The sequence below is a fragment of the Penicillium macrosclerotiorum genome, assembly GCF_028827735.1.
Source record: "Penicillium macrosclerotiorum strain IBT 26536 chromosome Unknown utg000002l_segment0_segment0, whole genome shotgun sequence".
Lineage (NCBI taxonomy): Eukaryota > Fungi > Ascomycota > Eurotiomycetes > Eurotiales > Aspergillaceae > Penicillium > Penicillium macrosclerotiorum.
In genome coordinates, this window is record NW_026643082.1 from 4,778,096 (window position 1) to 4,798,523 (window position 20,428).

Consider the following 20,428-nt stretch of genomic DNA (forward strand, 5'->3'; position numbering starts at 1 on the left):
GAGTATAGAACCGAAACATAGTCAAATGAAGCACGCGGTCTAACAGCAAATTAACCGAAAACACCGTGAAGTTTGAGGAATCATAGTGAAAAAAAAACAGACTATCTATGACATCATTAGATCGAAGCAATGAAACTGAGAGAATCGCTTGCAGGAAGCCTTCTCCCCTGCATCCTTTTTCTGGCCGTTTTGGCGACTCTACTCGAACTCGTCATATACGGGAATGGGCTTCTCGCCCAGAGCGATGAGCCGGAAAATATGCCGGGCTTTGGCACCATATTCCTCATCCAGATAGTCCACGATAGCCGAGTCTGCTGCGCATTAGTGGGGAATCAACCACAATTGACCACATTTGACCATGACTGACTACAAGTAATCACGGAGAAAGGGGAAGGGGAGAGAGGGGACGACAGGAGATACATACGGGTGGTCGACCGGTTGTCAAACATGACAATAGTCCGGGGCTGCCAGCGGACTCGAGCCTGGAAATCGTGGCCAGTGATGATGTGGTTCATCAGAAAGTCCAGCATCCACTTCACCTCGGGTTCCTTCATGCCCTGGATTTTGGTAATAAACTCGGCATTGAGGAACAGGCACTTCTCGCCCGTGACGGGGTGGACGCGGATCAGCGGGTGAACGGTGTCGACGGCGTCCTTGCGGACGAGGCCACCGGTTAAGCGGGTGTGATTGATCATCCTGGCGGAGGAGTGCACACATTTGAGGGTGTCGAGGAAGCCTCGGAGTGTCGGGGAGAGGCGCTTGTAAGCGGCATCGGTGGCGGCGAAGACGGTGTCGCCGCCCACCTCGGGGCCTTGCAACAGGCCCAGCATGACATAGCCGGGCGGCTGAATCTCATAGCTAACATCCTGATGCCAGAGGGTGGTGGTGGTGCGCTGTTCCAAGAAGCGGGCGATCTCGTCGCGATTGCCATCACGGTGAATCACATGGAAAGCCGGATGGTTGCGCACCGTCCCGGAGACCGGCTGGTAATTGGGCTTCCCGAAATAGCGCATGAAGGCCTCCTGGCGCTCGGGACCATCGTCGATAAGATCCTGGTCCGGGAACGCGAGCACCTTGCGCTGGGAGATGAGCAAAGCGAGCTCGTCCTTGGCGGCATCCGAGAGACGGTTGAGCTGGACGCCCTCAATGACGCTGCCGATACTTGGCTGGATATGGTTGATGGTCACCTCGGGAGTGAGGAGGTTACGCATGGACGGATCCTTGACGCGCAAGGCTGGGTCATGATATTCGAAGGGCGGCAGCGGGTCAAACCAGACGGGATCCCAAGTGGGCAGGTACTGGGGATATGGCGTGTGGAGGTGCGACAGCTTGTCGACGTCGACATAGGGAATGTTGATGTCATAACTAATGGGGACTTCGGGCTTATGGGCATTGGCCTTGGACCGGATGAGAGGAGCAGAGGAAGGCATGATGCAGTGGATGGCGATGAATCATTAATGAAGGGTCAACGGTCAATGGTCAGTGGTCAATGGCCCAGAGTGCAAAAGTGGCAGCTCAGATCAGTGACAGATCAGTGACAGATCAGTGAATCTATGCGCAATGCCGAGGGGGAGGAGGGGCACGGGCAATTGGGAGAATCCACAGATATGAAGAGACCGATCAATGGGCGCAAAGCAAGGGACAAGCAGTGGAAAGAGACGGATCCCAAAGGACCCAAAGTATCGAGGATTAGAAGAAAGAAGTATACGGAATGATAGATTATCAGATCGCTCGACCCTCCCTTTTATATATAGTTTCGCGTGCATCGCCGTATCGCGGTGGGTCAAGTAGCTCAAACGCTAGCGCTGCCTTTCATCTCCGGGAATTAGGAGAACCGGCACAACATGAGGGAAAAAAAAAACGGGTGGTCTGTGTTCGCCAGACAAGCGGTCAGCAGGAAATACAACTCTCTCTTCCCCCTTCCCGTTTCCCCCAAGACCGATCCCGGCGGATTCCGACCTGTCAGAGAGGGCGAGGACAAAAGAAGGGAAGGGGGGAGGGAAGGCGGGAGGTGAGGAAGTGAGTGTGCGAGAGAGGGGGAGGCGTGGATGGTGCAAGCAGGAGGGGGAAGAGCGAAGTATCAGGACTTGTGGCCTGTTGGAGCCGAGCAGCTCCAAGCTTCTGGCTGCCCGTTTCACCGCTTCGCCTAGGGACTCCCGGCCCCATGGCCAGGACCAGGGATGCCTCGGCTTTGATAAGGTAGATGCAGGCCAAACTGCAATTGCTTTATCTCAGACCAGGATCATGTTGATATACTCCCTGCGCCGGGGTTCTACTCGTATATACGGTATATGCCTGGTCTGTCCAGGGTAAACAGGGTAAACAAGATAAACAGGGTAAACAGGGTAAACAGGATAAACAGGATAAACAAGGTATACATGCTATACGGAATATATGGGGTTTACAGGGTATACGGGGTATACTCTATTTTGCGGTCGACCGGGTCTCTCTGGGGTACTTGGGATATCAGGTCAACCAGGGCTATCAGGGATATCAGGGATGTCAGATCGAGCAGGTTGAGCAGGGCATCGGGCTATCTGTTGTGAGCTCTCGTCCCCAGTTTCTCTCGGGGCCTGGCTGCATTCTGCCCGCTATCGGGGAGATTCTTGGTGCTTGGTGGTTACCTCTTCGCTGTTGGACTCCGTCCATCGACCGATTAGGCAGCTCCTGGGAGAACGAACGCTGCAACTATACGGGAGGATCGGAGGATAGGAAGATGGACTGACCGCAATCAGGCTTAGCTCTGGCACCCCACTCTCCACTGGATGAGAACATTTTGAAACTGAGCATCATTTGCAGTCGAGAAACCATCGTTCCCTCGGGCGATCCGCTGTCAAGCGGTTCTGCTTCCGTCCTCTGTATAGCCTTCTCTGGCGTTTTTTTTGTCTTCCACTCCACCATTTTCTTCTTGCTCCTTCTACCGCTGCGCCCTTTTTTTTGTTTTCTCTTTGATTTTTGGCGGTCTCGGTACCCTTGCGAAATCAAATCTTTCTCTCCCGGGTTTCTTAATCATTCTTTCAATATTCCCTCAAGGTGCAATTCCTTTCCCTGCCCCTTCGATTCCCCTCCCTCTCTCCCCCCACCAGGACTATCGGCGCCAACGCGCGGGTGTCATTGGTTCCTGGACAAACATGCGGTCTGTCTTCTGTCCCGCTCTCTCGCCCCCCGTTGACCTCATCGGGTGCCTCTAGGCTCATGTCGTCAGGGCGGTTCGGACACGTCGCACCCGGGTGTAAAGGATGCCGACCGACGACGCATCGTACGAATCATGCGGAACGCCTGCGTACCTGATTGGTGATGCAACCCGCGCCGGAGGCAATCCGCCCTCCTGACGGCATCTGGCGACTCCTGGGGGAGGCGGTGGGCCCGGCGATCGTGACGAAGCGGCCATGATGCGCTAAGTGGCATCACTCGCAAGGTCCTTACGTGTTGAGTATGAGTTTTCTTGTCCTCTTTGTCTTTTTGGCAAGGGGTGGCGATGATGATGAGACGATGGCGGTCGGGCATCATGACTCATTCGCGTTCTTCCGGTCTTTCCTTCGTCCTTCTAGGTGTCCTTTTCTCTGACAGGGGAATCGAAGCCCGGGACTCTCTTTGGCAGGTCATCCCTGGATTTGTAGAGTAGATCAGATCATTGCAACGGGGCCGCTGAGAGTGTGGCTGCTGCTGACTGACACTGCTATCTCTTCGAATGCCCTGTTGTTCGATATCTCGTCCACCGGCACTGGACAACTCCAGTCTGGGCCGGGCCGGACCAAACCCCGTCCCAAACTTGCGTCTCCGATGGTTCACCAGTTGGGGTTCGCCCGCGTCGTCTGGGTCAAAAGGATGGGCCCAGAACATAAATAGACGGGCTCGACATCACCGATCACGGTCAGAGCATTCACTGTACCTTGACGTCCAATCGTGCCTCCCGAGATGTCCGATTGCAAGCCGGGCATCGGCCGCCAGATGTCTCTCGATATCTCGTGGCCCACGATCTCCACTAAGCTTAAATCGCCAAAAGCAAACATGGTCCCCGATCGCCGCCCCGCTGCGTCACCTGACGTGTTGGTCGTTTGAGGACTGGACGGTCAGATCGTTGGTCCTTGGCGTTCCTGCATCGTTTCATCCTTCAAGACTTCAAGACTTCATATTTCAGACTTCGCCCTCCCCTCCTGTCGCTCTTCCTGCTTGCTTTTACCCGTCCAGACCTGAAGTGGACCTCCCCAGGTATTCTCTGCGGATATTCCCTGGGTTCCTTGGTGAACGGGTCCTTCGCCGCGTGTCGCGCGCCGCAGTCCAGGACCCGCGGCATTGATCGTCCATTGTCCACCCAAGTCCTTCCTCTTCCTCCCCCACGCCTATCGCGGCCGGACAGAAGCACCATGGCTCCCCTCCTCAGTCGCAAAAGCGACTGCATCTACCTCCTGTTCTTCGCGACTCATGTGCCTATCATCTTCCTCATCGACACCGTGCCTCTGCAGCCCGCGTGGTTGCAGACGGACCTCTCGGGACAATTGCGTGATTTCTACATTACCAATTACCGAGACAAGTTCTTTGAGTTCCCAGCGCCGGGCTGGTTCAATACCTTCATTTGGATGGAATTGCTCTACCACGTCCCCGCCAGCCTGTGGGCCGTGTGGGGGTTGATTAAAGGTGAGCTGAGCTGCAGGGCGTCGGGATGGTCGGGATGATCGGGATGGTCGGGATTGTCAAGATTGTTCCTGCGGAGGGGTTGGGCGGTTCTATTAATCAAGATGGAATAATTCTTATTCCCCCCCCCCCCCCCCCCCCGGCGGCACCTCTCCCCTCCTCCCTCACCTAAGAAGCAAACCAAGCATTGGGAGTGTGAACTAACAAGGATCCCGTTTCATAGACCACCCCCTGGTCCCGGTGCACTTGCTCGTCTTTGGCATCCAGGCCTTCGTCACCTCGATTACCTGCTTGGTCGACGTATGGAGCTGGCCAGATCGTTCGGTGGCCGAGAAACAACAGCTGACGACCCTGTACGGTCCCTATGTGGCACTAGGTGAGTGGTCCCAGGAGTCTCCGGAGTCCGCTGGCGCCTTTTCTGCACCTCTCGACCAACCCACGGGAACCCAACTGACGAGCCTCTCTTCAGGCGCCTGGATGGCCTTCGACATGGTCACCCGATTGCGTGCTCGGTTACTGCCTAAATGCAAACACGAATGAGAACGAGAAGGTCAAGACCCGACCAGCTCCCCAAATGCCTCGGATCTGGTACTAATGCACATCGGCCCGGAGGTTGGAATTAGACCGCCCAAAACAAAATCATGAGACAAAATCCGCTTAAGGGAAAACGAAAGAGGGAAAATGAAAGAGGCAAAAAAAAGCCGTTGCGGATATCACCACATAATCGTACACATTCGTTACGTATGCTTCAGTCAAGAGAACAAGGGGCGGAAGCAAGACGAAAAAGAAGACAGAGAAGAAGATACAAGGAACAGGCCCGCTAAATACAAAATCGAAATCCCCCCGTATCCTCCTAACCGCTGAAACGCCAGAGTATGTAACAATATGCGTTTTCTTTAAAGCAAGAACCCGATGGCCCGGTTGAGGTCCCCATTAGCCGCGTCGAGTGCGCGAACGGCCTGGTCGCGGGAGAAGCCCAGCTCCGTGATTTTGGCGATTGCGGCGGCGGGCCAGCGGGAGGCGGGGGGCGTCGGCACAGGGTGAATATTGATCTTGGGCGCCCCCTGTGCAGTTTGTTGCGACTGTGTTGCTGCGCTGGATTGGCCGGCTCCAGTTCCGCCAGCCTGGTGGGTGACTGCACCGGTCCGCGCACCGACCTCGGCACCATCCGCACCCTTGACGGTTGGCTCATCTTCAAACTCCTCAGTTAGATGCTTGGGAATATCAGCCTCTCCGAGAAAGGGTACCGCTTGGTCCTGGATGACCAGGGCACCCTGCTTCAGGTCAATACACGCCTGGTGTCGCCGCAACATGTCTAGCCCTAGCAAGAGGTCAATCTGCTTCCCCTCCATCACGGTGAATGAGCAGGGGAGGAACATTTCCCCGATCTTGATCTGCGCCGAATGAACCCGTCCCAGGATAGGAGCGGTTCCTACACCCTTAGCAATACCCCCATAGCGACGGTCGACCAGACGCATGATGTTACAGGCCACGGCACACTCGGGCGACATGATCGTCACCTGAGCACCGGAATCGACAAAGGCGTTGAGGCGGTGACCGTTGACCTCGACGGGGATGTAGAGCATTGTAACGCGACCGAAGGCTGTAGCGGGACGAACCAAGAACAAAGATTGTTAGCCAGATGCTCAACCCACCGTATGGCGGTCTAGGGATGGAGAAAGGGGAACGGGATGTATACATTCAGGATGATGCTCCATCGCATTATGGAGGTTCTCTGTGACCGCATTCTGGCGAATAATCTCTTCAATCTCGCGCTGATTTTCTGGGTTGAACGGGTCCGCGTTCAGCATAGCAATCCGGGCCTCTTTCTCTGCCTCCTGCCGCGCCTCCCGTTGTTGCTGGGAGAGGAGTACGTTGCGAAATTGCTGTGCATTATCGGCCGCCGCAGCCAGCTCTGGGTTCTGTCTCCGTACGGCTTCCCGCACGCGTGGGTCGCCGAGAATATGTAGCCGAATGGTCTCAGGGTCCGGCATCCCAGGTCGAGCTTGGACGTTCGGACGCGGTGCCGCACTGGGGCCGGCCGAAGGTGCGGATGTAGCGGGGGGCGGAGCGCCGGTCCGCAAGGTGACGTGGACACCGAGCATATCGCCTTCTCCGATGCCCACTTGGTCTAGGGATTGTGCTGGGTTCTGGAGGAGTTGATTGTTGAAGACCAGCTGCTGGGCCTCGGGAGGAATGTCAGTTTCGCTTTCGACGATGGCCTTGAGCAGTTCCACGGTCATGTCCCCGCCGACTTCGAGGTTGATGATGTCGGAATCCGCCTGCTCGGGGCGGATGACACTGACGGTGATACGCCTACGAAGGAAGCAGGTCAGCGGGGATTCCGGCGGTCGTCGCTATCTCGGAAACTCACATGGTATCGGGGGTGGTGCGGGGGAAGCGGAGGAGGGGAAGACAATGACAGTAGGGACCGTCGGCAGAAGGCAGAAGGATGGGCAAGGGTGACGATGGCGAACAAGAGACTATTCCAGGAGGAACCGGGATGTCCGTATGTTATGTAGTGGGAGCGGAGGAAAAAGAAAAAGTGGAAGTGGATTGAAGGAGATGGAACTTGGAGTGCGGGTAACGCTGACTAGGCTCCTTACATGCTCAACGATCCACCGGTATCAACTCCTTCGACTCCTCAACTTCTCGACTTCCCCACCACTTTCCACGTTTGAGACCGACCTTACTTACCCGCGCAACGCCTCGAACTAGATCTAGTAGTTCTAGGCCAGCTGCAGGTCCAGCGTTCCACTGTTCCCATGATGGGTGCAGGCAGCATGCATTGCGCTGGGCGCTGGTGGATCCAACCTCCCCGCAATTAGCTCCGTCTCACGATATCGCAGCCGTAATGGTACCAGCAGCTATCATGGCAAATGCTCCCTCCCCCCTCCCTCCTGGCAACACGCTCAAAGAAACTGCGCAGCATCGAGCTCGGGATGACTGGGGGTGAAGCGGTTGGGAGGAGCCGCACAGAGTTGGCCCCATTCGGCATCTGGTCGAGAAACAAGCCACGATGATCTTGGCCGCGTATAGGACCACCCTCTCATACCCATCGGCTGATCACGCTAGCGCCAACGGCTCCCTCACTCATTGCCGCCTACGTCTTATGTCTCCAGCCTAGGTCCTTTTGTCGGTACGGTGAACGAGGTCCGTGGCATCCGCCCGGCAGCCCCCGACCACAGGCTTGAGCAGCTTCTGCCCGCTCCCTCCAGAAGTACGAGGAGTACGATAAACAATGGCGAAACAGCTCCGGGCTTTACAGGGGTTTCGGTCGCTTTGTCGGCAAATTCCATTCTGATCCCCCCTCCCATCGTCCCCCACTGTGATGAAAATGTCCGAGGCCGCAGGAGCTTGTGGCTGGTCCGCCATGCTGCCATACTCTTTGGGTTCAAGAGGGGCTTTTTGATAAGCTAAGGGCCGGCCAGGCCGACAGAGGCCCAACAAGGACTCTCATTCCCCCCGCACTAATGCATTTCCATTCGCTGCATCCCAACGAAAATGGAAAAAGAAAAACAAGGAAAGCAAGACGCCGTCCATGTTGGCTCGTCCTTCGTCCCTCATGCCCGAAACTATTTTTTTTTTTGACGCAGAGCACGCTTGGACTGGACGGTGGGTAGTGCTGACGGGAGGGGCTCGGCATCGGCACACCCGCAGCGGGCATTCCCGCACGGATCGACAGACGCATTCATCGGCGACAGCCTCATGAGCAGAATCAAGAAATGAGAGAAATAAAATTGAATTCGATATGGCTTTGCAAGGCGATTGCGGAAGATCCGCTTTCATAATGATTCATATCTACAACCCCAGTATCCAGATTGCCGGTGCCGTGCTCCTTCTCTCATGGATGCGTGAATCATGAACTTTCTTTCGAACACCGTGCCCGTCAGCTGCGCCCTGTGGTGCTCCTCAAATCCCCTGGTACAGCCGGCTCATAGGAGGGCGCAACCACTGCCTGAAAGATGCATACGGCCTCTCCAGATATGAAACGTGGGAGGCTGAGAACTCGAAGAAGAGAAGTGAAACTAGTCCGCTAGAGATCTCTACGTAATCACACGGTAACAGCCTGAGGCGGCCCAAGGTAGCTTTCCTTCACACCACCAAGATCCAATACCAAATTCTCCAGCAGCAAATTGGAATGATTCAATCTGATCTGAATTGTATGAGCCCCAGGCTTGAGGTGACCAAGAAAATGGTCTTTCTTCCAGACGCCATCCATGACGGCCGTGAGCCAACCCTCAGCAGGTAATTTGTCCTTTTTCTCATGAGATGCTGGAAGAAGCAAATATCTCCGAAGAGGCTGATGATCAATGATCATATCGTACGACATTCGACAAGCGGGATCAATGTCGAGTGTCATATTGAAATACAATGAAAGTGTGGCTGACACGCAATCCGTGAAGAGGTAAATTGGGTAGTCAAGGAAGGGTATATCGGTCGTATTCTCAAAGGAGCGTGTACTATCCAAGGTGATCGATCCGTCAATTAATCTGCCAAGGTCTGGATGATGTTGATAGGGGTCTTTCAAGTGCGATCTCGAGGCTGGAATAGAGACGCAGCCATCAGACTCAACGAAACCAATAAAGGACGCGGGAGCTTTCCGTGCTTGGATAGGGAGATGGACATGTTCAAAGTCTCCTTCCTTTGATGAGATAGTGATCAAAACCTCACCAGAAAAGCCATCGGGAACTGTATCCCAGTCTATTGTGATCCATATGCGTGCATCGGCTCCATCTGGCTGTAGAGTACCTTCCTCTTGGGATATGTGAATCCAAGTATAAGGTACCGAGGTCACCCAATGAATTGAGAGTGTGCCTCTCGTAAAAATATCAAACCATCGCCTCGCCGGTCCATAGCGACTGATAGGACCAAGGGTTAGACCTGGAACTAGGTCTCGACGGCTGGGATGCGTTCTCTCGCTCTCCTCATTGATGCGTCCTGCTCGAATACCCTCGTGTCCCTCAACGGCAACACCCATCTGACCAACAATGATGTTGCTGTCTTGATATCGTTGGACATACGCGAGACCAAAGATTGCGTCCCGTGATGGGGCGTGCCAGGTGTCACCGTATCCAATATGTGGTTGGCACATTATGTGATTCCATTTACCGTCTAACAGAGAGTGAAAATCTTGAGACAGTCGAAAATCAGCATCGAACAAATCGAGTGCCTTGCGCAGAAGTGTGTTAGTCGAATTGCGCCGTTGACGTGCGTGCAGTTGATTTAATGCCTGTACAGCGCGCAACTGAGTGAAAATAGAGCTCGCTTTCACCGGATGAACGACGAGTTCCCATAACGACGCCTTTTCTTCCGCGGATGCTTGGCCATAGATTGCGTCCACAGCGGCCTCTAGCTCTCGCCATCGCTTCACAATCTTGTCCGCTTCTTCGTAGTGAAGTAACGAAAAGCTGTCTGGTTCGATATGTTCGTGCTTTCGAAGACTGACCAGACGATCATACTCATGCCAGGTAGAAGCAACAGAGAGACTCAGCCCTTGATCAAAATATTGACCGGCCAGTGCTCTCAGAAATTTAGGAATATTGTCTGCTTTGATCGAATCAATCTTCCAAGCCATTTCCATTGCGAATGTCAGAGGTAATTCAATGGGCTTAATATCTCCTACGTTGAATACCCAAATTTTTCGTGCATTCCGGTGATAAGCCTCGGAGAGCTGATGGTATGTTTTGCCCTTGGAAGAACGTCAAGTTAGTCATTACATCTCTTCTAGGCATAAATTGAACGAACCAGCGAGTTAGAGTTGATCCATTTGTAGCTTCGAGGTGCTCCAACATATTCAAAGTGATAGTATATCTGCACGTCGAACATCAGTGGAACCGCCAACGATCTGGTTGAGTCGCAACTTACTCCTGCGCCACCCTTTCGCGTTTTCTCGGGCCCAGAAGGTAGTCGCCGCAAGGTCCCAAAATTATCATCTGCGAACAAAAGAGTCACATCATCGGGTACCGTGAATTCTCCCGCCTGATATAAATCCTGAACTTCTTTATATAGTGCGAGCACCTGAGGGACGGCATCTGCACGGCCGTGGACTTCTTTGAACAGTTTACGTTGCTGCTGTAGTACATCACGAAGGACTGCGCCTGGGTCATCGGTTGCCATCTGTTTGTCATATTCCCCTCTCATTCCTATGGTGAAGTAGGATTCAAAACCCTGCGCACGCTCGACACCCTCTCGAAAGAACTGCACGATCTCGTCGCGGTGTGTATTCCAATCCCATGTCCCGTCTGCATGTTCATTGAACCACTCCGTCGAGGCCCGCTGCATCGGCTCGTGGTGAGAGGTTGAGACGCAGATGCCGTACTCATCCGCGATGCGCTGGTTCTCCGGGTCATCCAAAAAGAAGACGGCACCAGGGTTGGGATAACCTGGCCACATCGCTGGCCACATGAAGTTTGCTTTGAGGCGCAGAAGGAGCTCGTAAACCTTCTTATAAAAATGTGTGTTATACTTCCCAAATTTCTCCCGCACCCAACCAGTGAGTGCTGGAGCCTCATCGTTGATGAAAATGCCTCGGTATTGGATGCTGGGCTCGCCTTGTATAGTTTGGATGGACAAGGCAAAAATTGCCGAATGAAACTTGGCCGGGACATCTGCCCACCAGTACCAGCTGGAATGAAGTTTTAGCTAGTTGTATGATAACCGTCGTTTGTTCAACTCGCGAACACTTACGGAGAAACGCCAATCTGGCCAGAGAGGGTGTAGGCGCCAAAGATGGCGGCTCTTTTGTCACTTCCGGCAATGACCAGCGCCTGGGCGCACCCTGGCAGAGGATCATCCACGACGGTGGTCAAAAAGGACTCCCATTTTCCTTTGATCGCGCCCGTGTCGATTTTGTTTGCCCTTTCCAAGTCTTTCAGGAGCCAACATGACTCAATGCATCCCACAATGATGGCCGTCGGGGCAGTCACCGTACCAGGCTTGGGCAGTTCACACGGATTGGCCTTCCCTCGAGTGACTCGACCGAAATCTTCCGCCAGCGCTCGGGCTGCATGATGAATTCCGATAAAGTCCGCCGGGTCGGCTAGGATGGTCGCGCCAACTAGGTTGAGCAGTCCCGGAGAGACGGTGAAACTCACGAGAGGCTCTTCGAGCATGATGTCGATATCACTGGGAATGGCCTGATACCGGGATGTCGAGAACGAGATCCTTCCACATCGTGACGAAGGCCCAGCTGTTTCAACTCTGATTCTGTGCACATCTTTGCCTTCCCCTCGCATCGAGTCCAATTGGACTGGCCCACGAAGCCATTGCTCCACTAGACAGGCGGGATACACTGTTCGGGGTGTTGTCACCCCGAGCAGACCCCGGGTGGAGTGCTCACTAAGGCCGATGCAGCCATCTCCGTTGCCGACCCAGCAATCAGCATCAAGAGTCGGACTTTTCATGCCGAACCATCTCGCGAGTGGGCTGATCGTAATCGGGAAAAACATCGGGGGAGTTCCCGAACGTGGGGGGTGGAAGACACCCCATGGGGCACGAATTGTACCGAGTTCCACCCCCCACTTCCCCAGACAAAACAGACAAAATAGACAAAACAGACCCAGCCGAGTTTGTTTATAACGACTCCTCCGGTCGTTCTCCCTTTCACCGGCCGAGTGATGAACATTGGCAACCATGGCGAACTTGGACAAAGTCGATCACCGGGAGATTGAGGACGCAGCCGCCGTGCCTAATGATGGTCCGGACAAGAACCACACCAACTACAACTTGGTGGACCACGAGGTTGCCAAGTACGCCACCGAGGCAGCCATCCCGATCGATGAAGCCACCAACAAGCGGCTCAAGCGTATGATCGATAAGCGCGTGTTGGTCGTGATGATGATTACCTATTTGATTCAGACGCTCGACAAAGGGACTCTGTCCTTTGCATCAATCATGGGAATACAGGAGGATACGCATCTCAAGGACAACGAGGTAATTCACGTTCTGCCCCATCTTCGAAGACAGACGATTCTGACCCGGACTATAGTACTCCTGGTTGACGACAGTGGTGTATTTGGTCATCCTGACCGTCGAATACCCTGAGAACTGGATCATTCAGCGCGTGCCCATCGCCAAGTGGCTTTCCTTGAACATCCTACTTTGGGGGATCTGCATTACATTGATCGCTGCTGTCAAGAACTTCACCGGGCTGATTATCTTGAGAGCATTCATGGGTGCCTTCGAGGCGGCGTGTCAGCCCACGTTCGTGCTGCTCTCCTCGACCTGGTACAAGCGGGAGGAGCAGGCCAGTATCATCAATTTTTGGTATTTGTCCCGCTTCGGTCCGAAATGAACATGGCGCTGATCGAGACAGGTATATGATGAATGGCCTTCAGAATATTGTCGGGGGCTTATTGGCCTTCGGCTTTTCGTTTATCCCCTCGAGTTCTCCATTGAAATCTTGGGAGGCACTCTTCATGTCTTATGGCATCCTCACGGTCATTTGGGCCATCTTTGTATACTTTTGGATGCCGGATAGTCCCATGAGAGCAAACTGCTGGTCAGAAGAAGATAAACGGCTGATGGTGGAACGTGTCCGACAAAACCAGACGGGTTTACAAAACAGGAACTTCAGGATCGAACAGGTTCGGGATGCTTTCACCGATCCACAGCGTATGTTTCATCCAAGCCCGAAAACGACTCCTCAGAGCTCTACTGAATTTGATTGGCTTTAGTTTATGCGTTTGCACTCATTCAACTCCTCACCACCATCCCCTCTGGGGGCATTGGCGCCTTTGCTAATCAGATTGTGAACGGATTTGGGTACAGTGTTTGGGAAAGTCAGCTTTTGATGATGGTTGTCGGTGCCGTCACAGCTATCACGATGGTCTTGTCCGCCTATTTGGATCGCATTTTCAACCAGACAATTTACATCATGATGCTGTCCGTAATCCCCTCGATCCTTGGGACATCAATTCTGGTCGGCATCCCATATTCACCGAGCAAGAAGGTTGGAATGTTGATTGCGTACTTCATATTCTATGCTTTCTTTGCGGTATCGTCTTTATCGCTTGCATTGCTGTCCCGCAATGTTGCAGGCCAGACGAAAAAATCCATTCTGATCGCTTCGAACTTCATCTTCTGGGCGGCCGGGAACTCCATTGGGCCGCAGGTCTTTCGAGACAAGGATGCACCCCGCTACTTTCTCGCCTTTGCCATTTTGCTCGGTTGTTTTGTGCTTGTTGTGCTTGTTCTGATGGCCTTGAGATTGTGGTATTCTATCCAAAACCGACGACGCGATGCAAAGATCGCCTCCGGTGAAGTGTTGCCGGATGTCCATTTTACTCACGGGTTTGAGGACATTACCGACCGCGAGAATCCTCATTTTAGATTCAGCTATTGAATAGATAGAAATAGACCGACGCTGTTGAATTCAACAATCTGATGTGACATCGCCCCTCGAAACTATGTAGCATCGATCCACTAATATGTAGGTGCATGCACGGGCTGATCTGCATACAAGCCGAGATCCTATGACGCAGAGATCATTGGTTGAGACCCCAAACAGATTCATAGCATCAAGAATCAGTGATGGAGCTCGTGCCCCTGAGCTCTGGAGCAGAAGCTTCACTCCTCTTCGCCGACTCGCCGACTCGCCGACTGAGGGTCGAGGGGAATATACGTATAACGGCATCATAGGTGCGCGCTTTCATCCGGATTGTCTGTGGTCGGCCGCACTCTCGCAGCAGACGGTTTGTGAACAATTCGTCACAGCCCACAGCTTCCTTCTCGCTGGAGGCAGAGGAAAAGAGTGAGCGAGCGAGCGAGCGAACGAACGAACGACTGCAGAATCCCCAGTCCGAAACCATTGGAGCCGAAAGAGAGAATTTCTTCCGCGATCTACATCACAGGACTTGGGGCGTCGAGTCGTGACGAGGATTCCGTCCTGTCAGGTACGAGGTCCGGATGATTAAGCGACGAAGAAGCACTTCAGCCGTCGAGCTCGGTTGGCGCTCTAGACTCAGGACGGTCAACATGCAGTGACTCTCAGAAGGAAATCTCCGTGGCTGATGACTATTGACCCTTTCTTTTCTTGCTTTCGGCTCTGCTTTCCCCCTTTGCGCTCTCTACATCTCTCCTTTTTTTGAGTTTTTTTTCTTTTTCGGTTCCCCCCTCCCAAGGCATTTCATTCGATCCGTGCTTGGCTTCCCCGCGGATTTGCCCTTCGCCCCGGACTGCCAACGGTCGTCTGGGCCGGAAGCTCCTCGCTATGACGCCATCTGCAAGCTCTGGAAGCGAAAGGGAAATAAGGATGGACACCGACCCGGTCGTTGGACGTCACGAGCGAGCGAGCGACCGCGTCGGGGAAATTGCGAAGCCAATGAGGCCGGGGCGCATCATCGGAGAACGGGCGCAGAAGAGGATCCTATGTCTTACTTTGCCCGTCCGGAGCTAGTGCGCCACGAGGTGGAGGCGAAGGCCAACTTCGGGAGCCGATCAATGGACAAAAGCAACTACGGTATGGCATGTGGTGCTGCAATGAGCCTCCCCCAAGAAGCAGATGGCGTACACGATGGGGCCAGAAGCCACCGAGGGCACAATGACGATTCTCGCGGCCGCGAGTGTGCGCGAGTGTACTTTTGTATGCCACCGACCATTGAAGGCGAAAATACGGAGTGCAGGATGGCGCGTGGAGAATGAGGTATGGAGTCCTCTGGCCGAAGATAGCCTACTACTGTAGCATACGCCTACCGAGTGAGGATCCAGCAGATGGAGTCCATCCGCCTCCATGTTTCGCTGAGGCAAGCAGCCGTCCCTCGGGCTGAGGGACCCGATTGCAAAGGCTGCTCCTTCTCCTCCGAGGCTTCTGGTCCACCGACGAGTCCGTCAGTCACGGATGCAATGGTTGGCTACGCAGGGTCCCCGGTGTGCCTGGCCAGCATGAAGTTTGGATTGGGAACCAGCTGGCACGACCCCGGTTCACCAGAGCGTGCGGAGTAAGGATCAGCGTCTAGTTTTCGCTAGATCAGGACCACGCAGGTCAATGCAGACAGGCTGACCTCGGACGGCCTTTCATAGGCTCCGCGAGGCCCCAGGGACCCGTCGGGGCCCGGGTCCCCCTGCGCGCGCCCGCCAATCACGCCTGCGGGCCCCGCAGGAACCCCGAAAGGCGCCCGTCCGGGGGAGGAGACACTGCCTGTTCTGGGGGGGGGGGGGCCCGACCCCCGCTTTTCTTTTTTGGCTTCCTGTCCTCATTTCCTCGTTTTTGTCGTTTCCTTCAATCTCTCGTTTCCTTGTTGGTTTCTTTGCTGATCCTGCTGGGCTCGTCAATGGCTCCATTAGGGAACTTGGACCCCCACCTCCCCCCCTTCCTCCAAAAACCCACCTGCATGTGGAGGTCGGGTGGCCGAGCTCGGGTTAGTCTTGCACCTGTTCCCTCCCGCCGCAACCCCATGGGCACCCGACCCCGTGTGGATGGGTTAATTTAGGATGAACCAGGCCATTGGCCATGGTCCTGGGTCGATGCAATCTCGAAATTAAGCACATGTGAAGAGGAGTTCGCGCCGCCGGGCTTAGGGTGACTTTTATGTTGGCCACATTGTGAGCCTCGGGAACGAGATCGCTCTCCAATATTCCGGTCCGCCCCCAGACAGCTCGGTTCAGGCCCAAACGGAAGCCAGAACGAAAGCCAGATGGGAGAGGAGGGACGAGGAGGTTCCTGTCATACCCTGAGATGCACTCGAAAGGGCACTAGCGAAATGAGCCCGCGACCCAGCGAGCCAACGAGCGAACGGGCGATCTCGACCGGAACAAACTTGCCTGATTCCATCACATGGCGCGCATCGTCCCCATACCTCGGCGTCGATCGACCCGTCCACGCCGAGGAAGCTCCCTAGCTCGTCCGCGCAGAGGCCCTAGTGTCGCTGGGCCGAGTGGAGGATTGTATCCCAAAATGATACCCCGGATGGTCGATCCCCAGCGCACCAAAATAAAGACCTAGCGCAACCCCCGGACCTAATCCTCGTTCCCGTTGCCCAGGCTCTCTTTCTTGCTCCGTGGCTCGTTGCATCTTCGCTGAGACGCCAATTGCGCCAATTGGGAGGTTGTGCCGGGAAAGACCAAACCCTCATCTAGAGTCGACATCATGCGTTTCCTACCTGTCCTCGCGACGGCCCTGCTTGCCGTCGCCAATGTGACGGGGGCCTCACCCGCAGCTTCGAGCGTGCCGGCGTCCGAAAACTCGGTTGCTGCTCAGGCTGATACAGCTACCGGGACGACGTCGACGGCCAATGCCGCCGCCCATGCGGCCGAAGCAGCGGCCACGACCCAAGCGGCCACCTCGGAGGCGAGCGAACAGAGCGCCAACTCCGAGAACAGCAACAGTGCCAACTCGGCCGCTACGAGTCAAAGCAATGCCGCCGAAACGGCCGTGAATGTAGTGAACTCCCTGCTCGGCAACACCGCCTCCGCCAGTGCCAACTCGGCGGCCAGCACGGCCGCCGCGTCGGCCGCAGAGACCGGGAGTGCCTCGACGACCGCAAGCAGCACCAAGTCCGGGTCGACCTCGGAGAGCTCTAGCACAGACTCTGGTTTGGAGAGCACTATCAGTAGCCTCCTGTCCAGCCTCACCGGCAGCAGCAGCAGCAGCTCCGGTTTGAGCAGCATTTTGGGAGACTTGGGAGATCTGCTGGACGGCCTGACGGGTCTATTAAACCCTAGTCTGCTGTCTGAGATTGAAGATACCTTTGACTATCTCTCGACTGCACTGGCCCCTCCTGTCGACACCAACCTCCGGGTTCTACTGTCCAACGATAACACGCAGGCCATAAGCAACCTGATCGCCAATGCCAACACCCTGTTGTCGACGAAGAACACCCAAACCTTATCCAACATCCTGAGCAAGGCCGACACCCTCCTCAGTGACAACAACCTGAACAATCTTCAGAAGCTGCTCAACAATATTGACAAGGTCAACGATCTGGTGGTGAATGCGGACTCGCTGTTGACCAAGTCCAACATCAATGAGATTGAGAGCCTGGTCAAGAATGGCAATGATCTATTGACGGCGTCCTTCGTCACCAAGACGAACTCTCTGATCAATGCGGCTTCGGATCTGCTGACGACTGAGGTGACCAACGCTCTGAAGCAGCTCCTCAATGCCGTCACGCCCTTGCTGCCGCAGATCAAGGGCTTCCTCACCGAGCAGACATTCAACGAGCTCGCATCGCTGCTGTCGAATGGCAATGACCTGCTAACCAAGTCCTTCGTCTCCAAGACGCAGTCCCTGATCAACGGCGCCTCGGATCTCCTGACCACCGATGTCACCAATACGCTCAAACAGCTTCTGAATGCCGCCGTCGATCTCCTACCCGAGCTCAAGGCCTTGCTCACCAAGGAGACTCTGTCGGAGATTGAGACACTGCTCGCCAACGCCAACTCGCTGTTGACCAAGGCCTTTATCTCGAAGACCAACTCCCTCATCGATAATGCCTCGGGCCTGTTGACAAGCGATGTGACCAACGCCCTGAAGCAGCTTCTGAATTCCGCCGTCGATCTCCTCCCCGAGCTCAAGGCCTTGCTCACCAAGGAGACTCTGTCGGAGATTGAGACGCTGCTCGCCAACGCCAACTCGCTGTTGACCAAGGCCTTTATCTCGAAGACCAACTCCCTCATCGATAATGCCTCGGGCCTGTTGACAAGTGATGTGACCAATGCCCTGAAGCAGCTCTTGAATGCCGTTGTGGGACTCATGCCCGAGCTGAAGGGCTTCCTTACCGAGTCGACGTTTGACAAGCTCCTTAACCTACTGGATAACGGCAACGCCTTGCTCACAGACAGCTTCGTTAATGAGACGCAAACCCTGGTGGCGAACGCTGATGACTTATTGACGCCAGACCTGGTCAGCGGCTTGAAGTCCATCCTGTCCGAAGTCACCCCGCTGCTACCTGAGATCAAGAGCCTGCTCACCAAGTCGACCATTGAGGCGATCAGCAGCCTTCTTAAGAACGCAAACAGTCTGCTCACGGCCGACTCTGTAAAGGAGATAATGAACTTGCTTGGAAATGCCAATGACCTCCTGACACCCCATATGGTCAATGAGACACTTGGCTTGCTTGATTCAGCGGATGATCTTCTCACACCGTACGTTGTGGGCGGTCTCCATGAGCTTCTGAACGGCCTGGTGCCCGTGGTCCCAGACATCAAGAAGGACTTCTTGAATTCGACCACGCTCTCCAACCTTACTTACCTTCTCGGTAATGGCACCACGCTTCTCACTCCCGCCTTTGTGGAAGAGACCTCGTCCCTTGTGGAAGGTGCGGGCGAACTTTTGACTCCTTCGATGATCAAGAGCCTCAAGGGTCTCTTGTCCGATCTGGATGACTCGATGCCGGAGATTAAGACTCTTATCTCTTCGGACAGTGTGAAGAAGATTTCGACTCTCCTCACCAATGCCGAGAACCTGCTCACCAACAAGTTTGTCAACGAAACCACGACTCTGATCGATGACGTTTCGGGACTGTTGCCTTTGGTTGACACCATTCTCAATTCGCTATAAGTCAGTCTTGGGAAGCTTGACTCATGGCGTTTTGGGGATTGAATGATTTTCATGTGTAATTCAATGATCGAAGGCGATAGGACCTTGGATATGAATTAATGTGTTTAATGATATTACTTTTATATGACATAATTTTCAAAATTTTACATCGTCTACGTATAGCATGAAACAATCAGGCCACTGTTTCATTGTAGCCCAGTTGATATCATGAACAACCATTGATACTTGGATACACATCATATTAAAGGCTTTGATGTTTTCACTTTCATCTAGCCATAAGTGATCTCGAATCAGCATCTCGGTTTGACAAAATGACGAAAAGCAATATTACCCGTACTGCTTTGTAGGCACACGAAAGACTCCGGTGATCTGACGGACGTGATTGTTTCATGATATGGACAATCTGCTATATCCTTCTACTTTTTATATATTGTCCTGTAATATTCCGACCTGGTAGTATAATATCTCATGCAACCTCCAACACACACCTACTATACCCGAAGATTATTCTTATGTACTTACGGTAATCGTGCAGAGAGAAATATTGCAATCAAAGTAACAATATTGTGAAGAGATTGATTGATCGCCATAATAAACTCCCGGACAAAGTGGAACCTGCAGATCGCAATAAATAGCTACTGTAGGTCAACAAACCCCACTTTCCTTTTACGCTCTTGCCAATTTTGTGCTGTTTCATGAACATTTATATTGGCCAGAATTTATTCTTCAGTATTTTCATTCATTGAGAAAATCCAATAAAGGTGGAAATTTTTATCATAGTTGGACAAGGGCAACTCCTTCACTCGTAATAGTTGGTTCACAGAGGCTGAGTTCAAACAGATTTTTCAAGGTTAAATAGAAAAGTTTCTAGTTCCAGATTGGAATCCATCATCTGTGAAAAGAAAAGATGCCATACTGCTTTTATCCATGTTAAAGCAGAAAAATGGCGGGCTGCAGGAGGTGTATATAGGACTAACCCGCTCGTAGACGGCAGGCAGTTAGACACCTTCTCTTCTATATATTCAAATGCCCCTAGCATGCTTACTATCCCCGGATGCTGGACCTGGTTGGCAGACAAGTATAATCTCAATATCATCCAACAAATTTTGTTGCTATCCATCCCAGCCAGCTAAAGAGGTGCCGTGCCTCATTTATCCTAAAATCACCAGTTTCACCCTAGCTTGACCCGACGAAATAAGAACTTCCGGGCCGGTCATCCCAACACCACCATCCCTGAATTTCGATAACTCAGAGTATTAGGCTAGGTGTAGCTTGAATGAAAATTGAGACATC

General features: G+C 53.6%; 7 protein-coding genes across 7 annotated transcripts; 4 read left to right on the forward strand and 3 right to left on the reverse strand.

Annotated features, from left to right (window-relative positions):
- Positions 1 to 198: 198 nt before the first annotated feature.
- Positions 199 to 1,430, reverse strand: N7462_002869 (TauD/TfdA dioxygenase family protein; the record flags this gene model as incomplete). The annotated part of the gene is made up of 2 exons (XM_057074595.1): positions 199 to 311; positions 425 to 1,430. The coding sequence occupies 2 exons, from the start codon at positions 1,428 to 1,430 to the stop codon at positions 199 to 201; spliced, it is 1,119 nt and encodes a 372-aa protein (XP_056938236.1).
- A 2,937-nt stretch (positions 1,431 to 4,367) lies between these two features.
- On the forward strand, positions 4,368 to 5,175 carry N7462_002870 (EXPERA domain-containing protein; the record flags this gene model as incomplete). The annotated part of the gene is made up of 2 exons (XM_057074596.1): positions 4,368 to 4,638; positions 4,859 to 5,175. 2 exons carry the CDS (start codon positions 4,368 to 4,370, stop codon positions 5,173 to 5,175), a joined length of 588 nt encoding a protein of 195 aa, XP_056938237.1.
- Positions 5,176 to 5,531: 356 nt separating this feature from the next.
- Positions 5,532 to 7,633, reverse strand: ddiA (putative DNA damage-inducible v-SNARE binding protein Ddi1; the record flags this gene model as incomplete). Its single annotated transcript, XM_057074597.1, has 4 exons — positions 5,532 to 6,238; positions 6,335 to 6,951; positions 7,333 to 7,349; positions 7,475 to 7,633. The coding sequence occupies 4 exons, from the start codon at positions 7,631 to 7,633 to the stop codon at positions 5,532 to 5,534; spliced, it is 1,500 nt and encodes a 499-aa protein (XP_056938238.1).
- A 1,056-nt stretch (positions 7,634 to 8,689) lies between these two features.
- N7462_002872 (glycoside hydrolase family 115 protein) lies at positions 8,690 to 12,086 on the reverse strand (the record flags this gene model as incomplete). The annotated part of the gene is made up of 4 exons (XM_057074598.1): positions 8,690 to 10,327; positions 10,384 to 10,449; positions 10,504 to 11,263; positions 11,326 to 12,086. The coding sequence occupies 4 exons, from the start codon at positions 12,084 to 12,086 to the stop codon at positions 8,690 to 8,692; spliced, it is 3,225 nt and encodes a 1,074-aa protein (XP_056938239.1).
- Positions 12,087 to 12,270: 184 nt separating this feature from the next.
- N7462_002873 (uncharacterized protein) lies at positions 12,271 to 13,981 on the forward strand (the record flags this gene model as incomplete). The annotated part of the gene is made up of 4 exons (XM_057074599.1): positions 12,271 to 12,570; positions 12,626 to 12,903; positions 12,953 to 13,251; positions 13,314 to 13,981. 4 exons carry the CDS (start codon positions 12,271 to 12,273, stop codon positions 13,979 to 13,981), a joined length of 1,545 nt encoding a protein of 514 aa, XP_056938240.1.
- Positions 13,982 to 14,613: 632 nt separating this feature from the next.
- Positions 14,614 to 15,279, forward strand: N7462_002874 (uncharacterized protein; the record flags this gene model as incomplete). The annotated part of the gene is made up of 2 exons (XM_057074600.1): positions 14,614 to 14,618; positions 14,760 to 15,279. The coding sequence occupies 2 exons, from the start codon at positions 14,614 to 14,616 to the stop codon at positions 15,277 to 15,279; spliced, it is 525 nt and encodes a 174-aa protein (XP_056938241.1).
- A 1,444-nt stretch (positions 15,280 to 16,723) lies between these two features.
- Positions 16,724 to 19,135, forward strand: N7462_002875 (uncharacterized protein; the record flags this gene model as incomplete). The annotated part of the gene is made up of 1 exon (XM_057074601.1): positions 16,724 to 19,135. One exon carries the CDS (start codon positions 16,724 to 16,726, stop codon positions 19,133 to 19,135), a length of 2,412 nt encoding a protein of 803 aa, XP_056938242.1.
- Between the last annotated feature and the right edge of the window lie 1,293 nt (positions 19,136 to 20,428).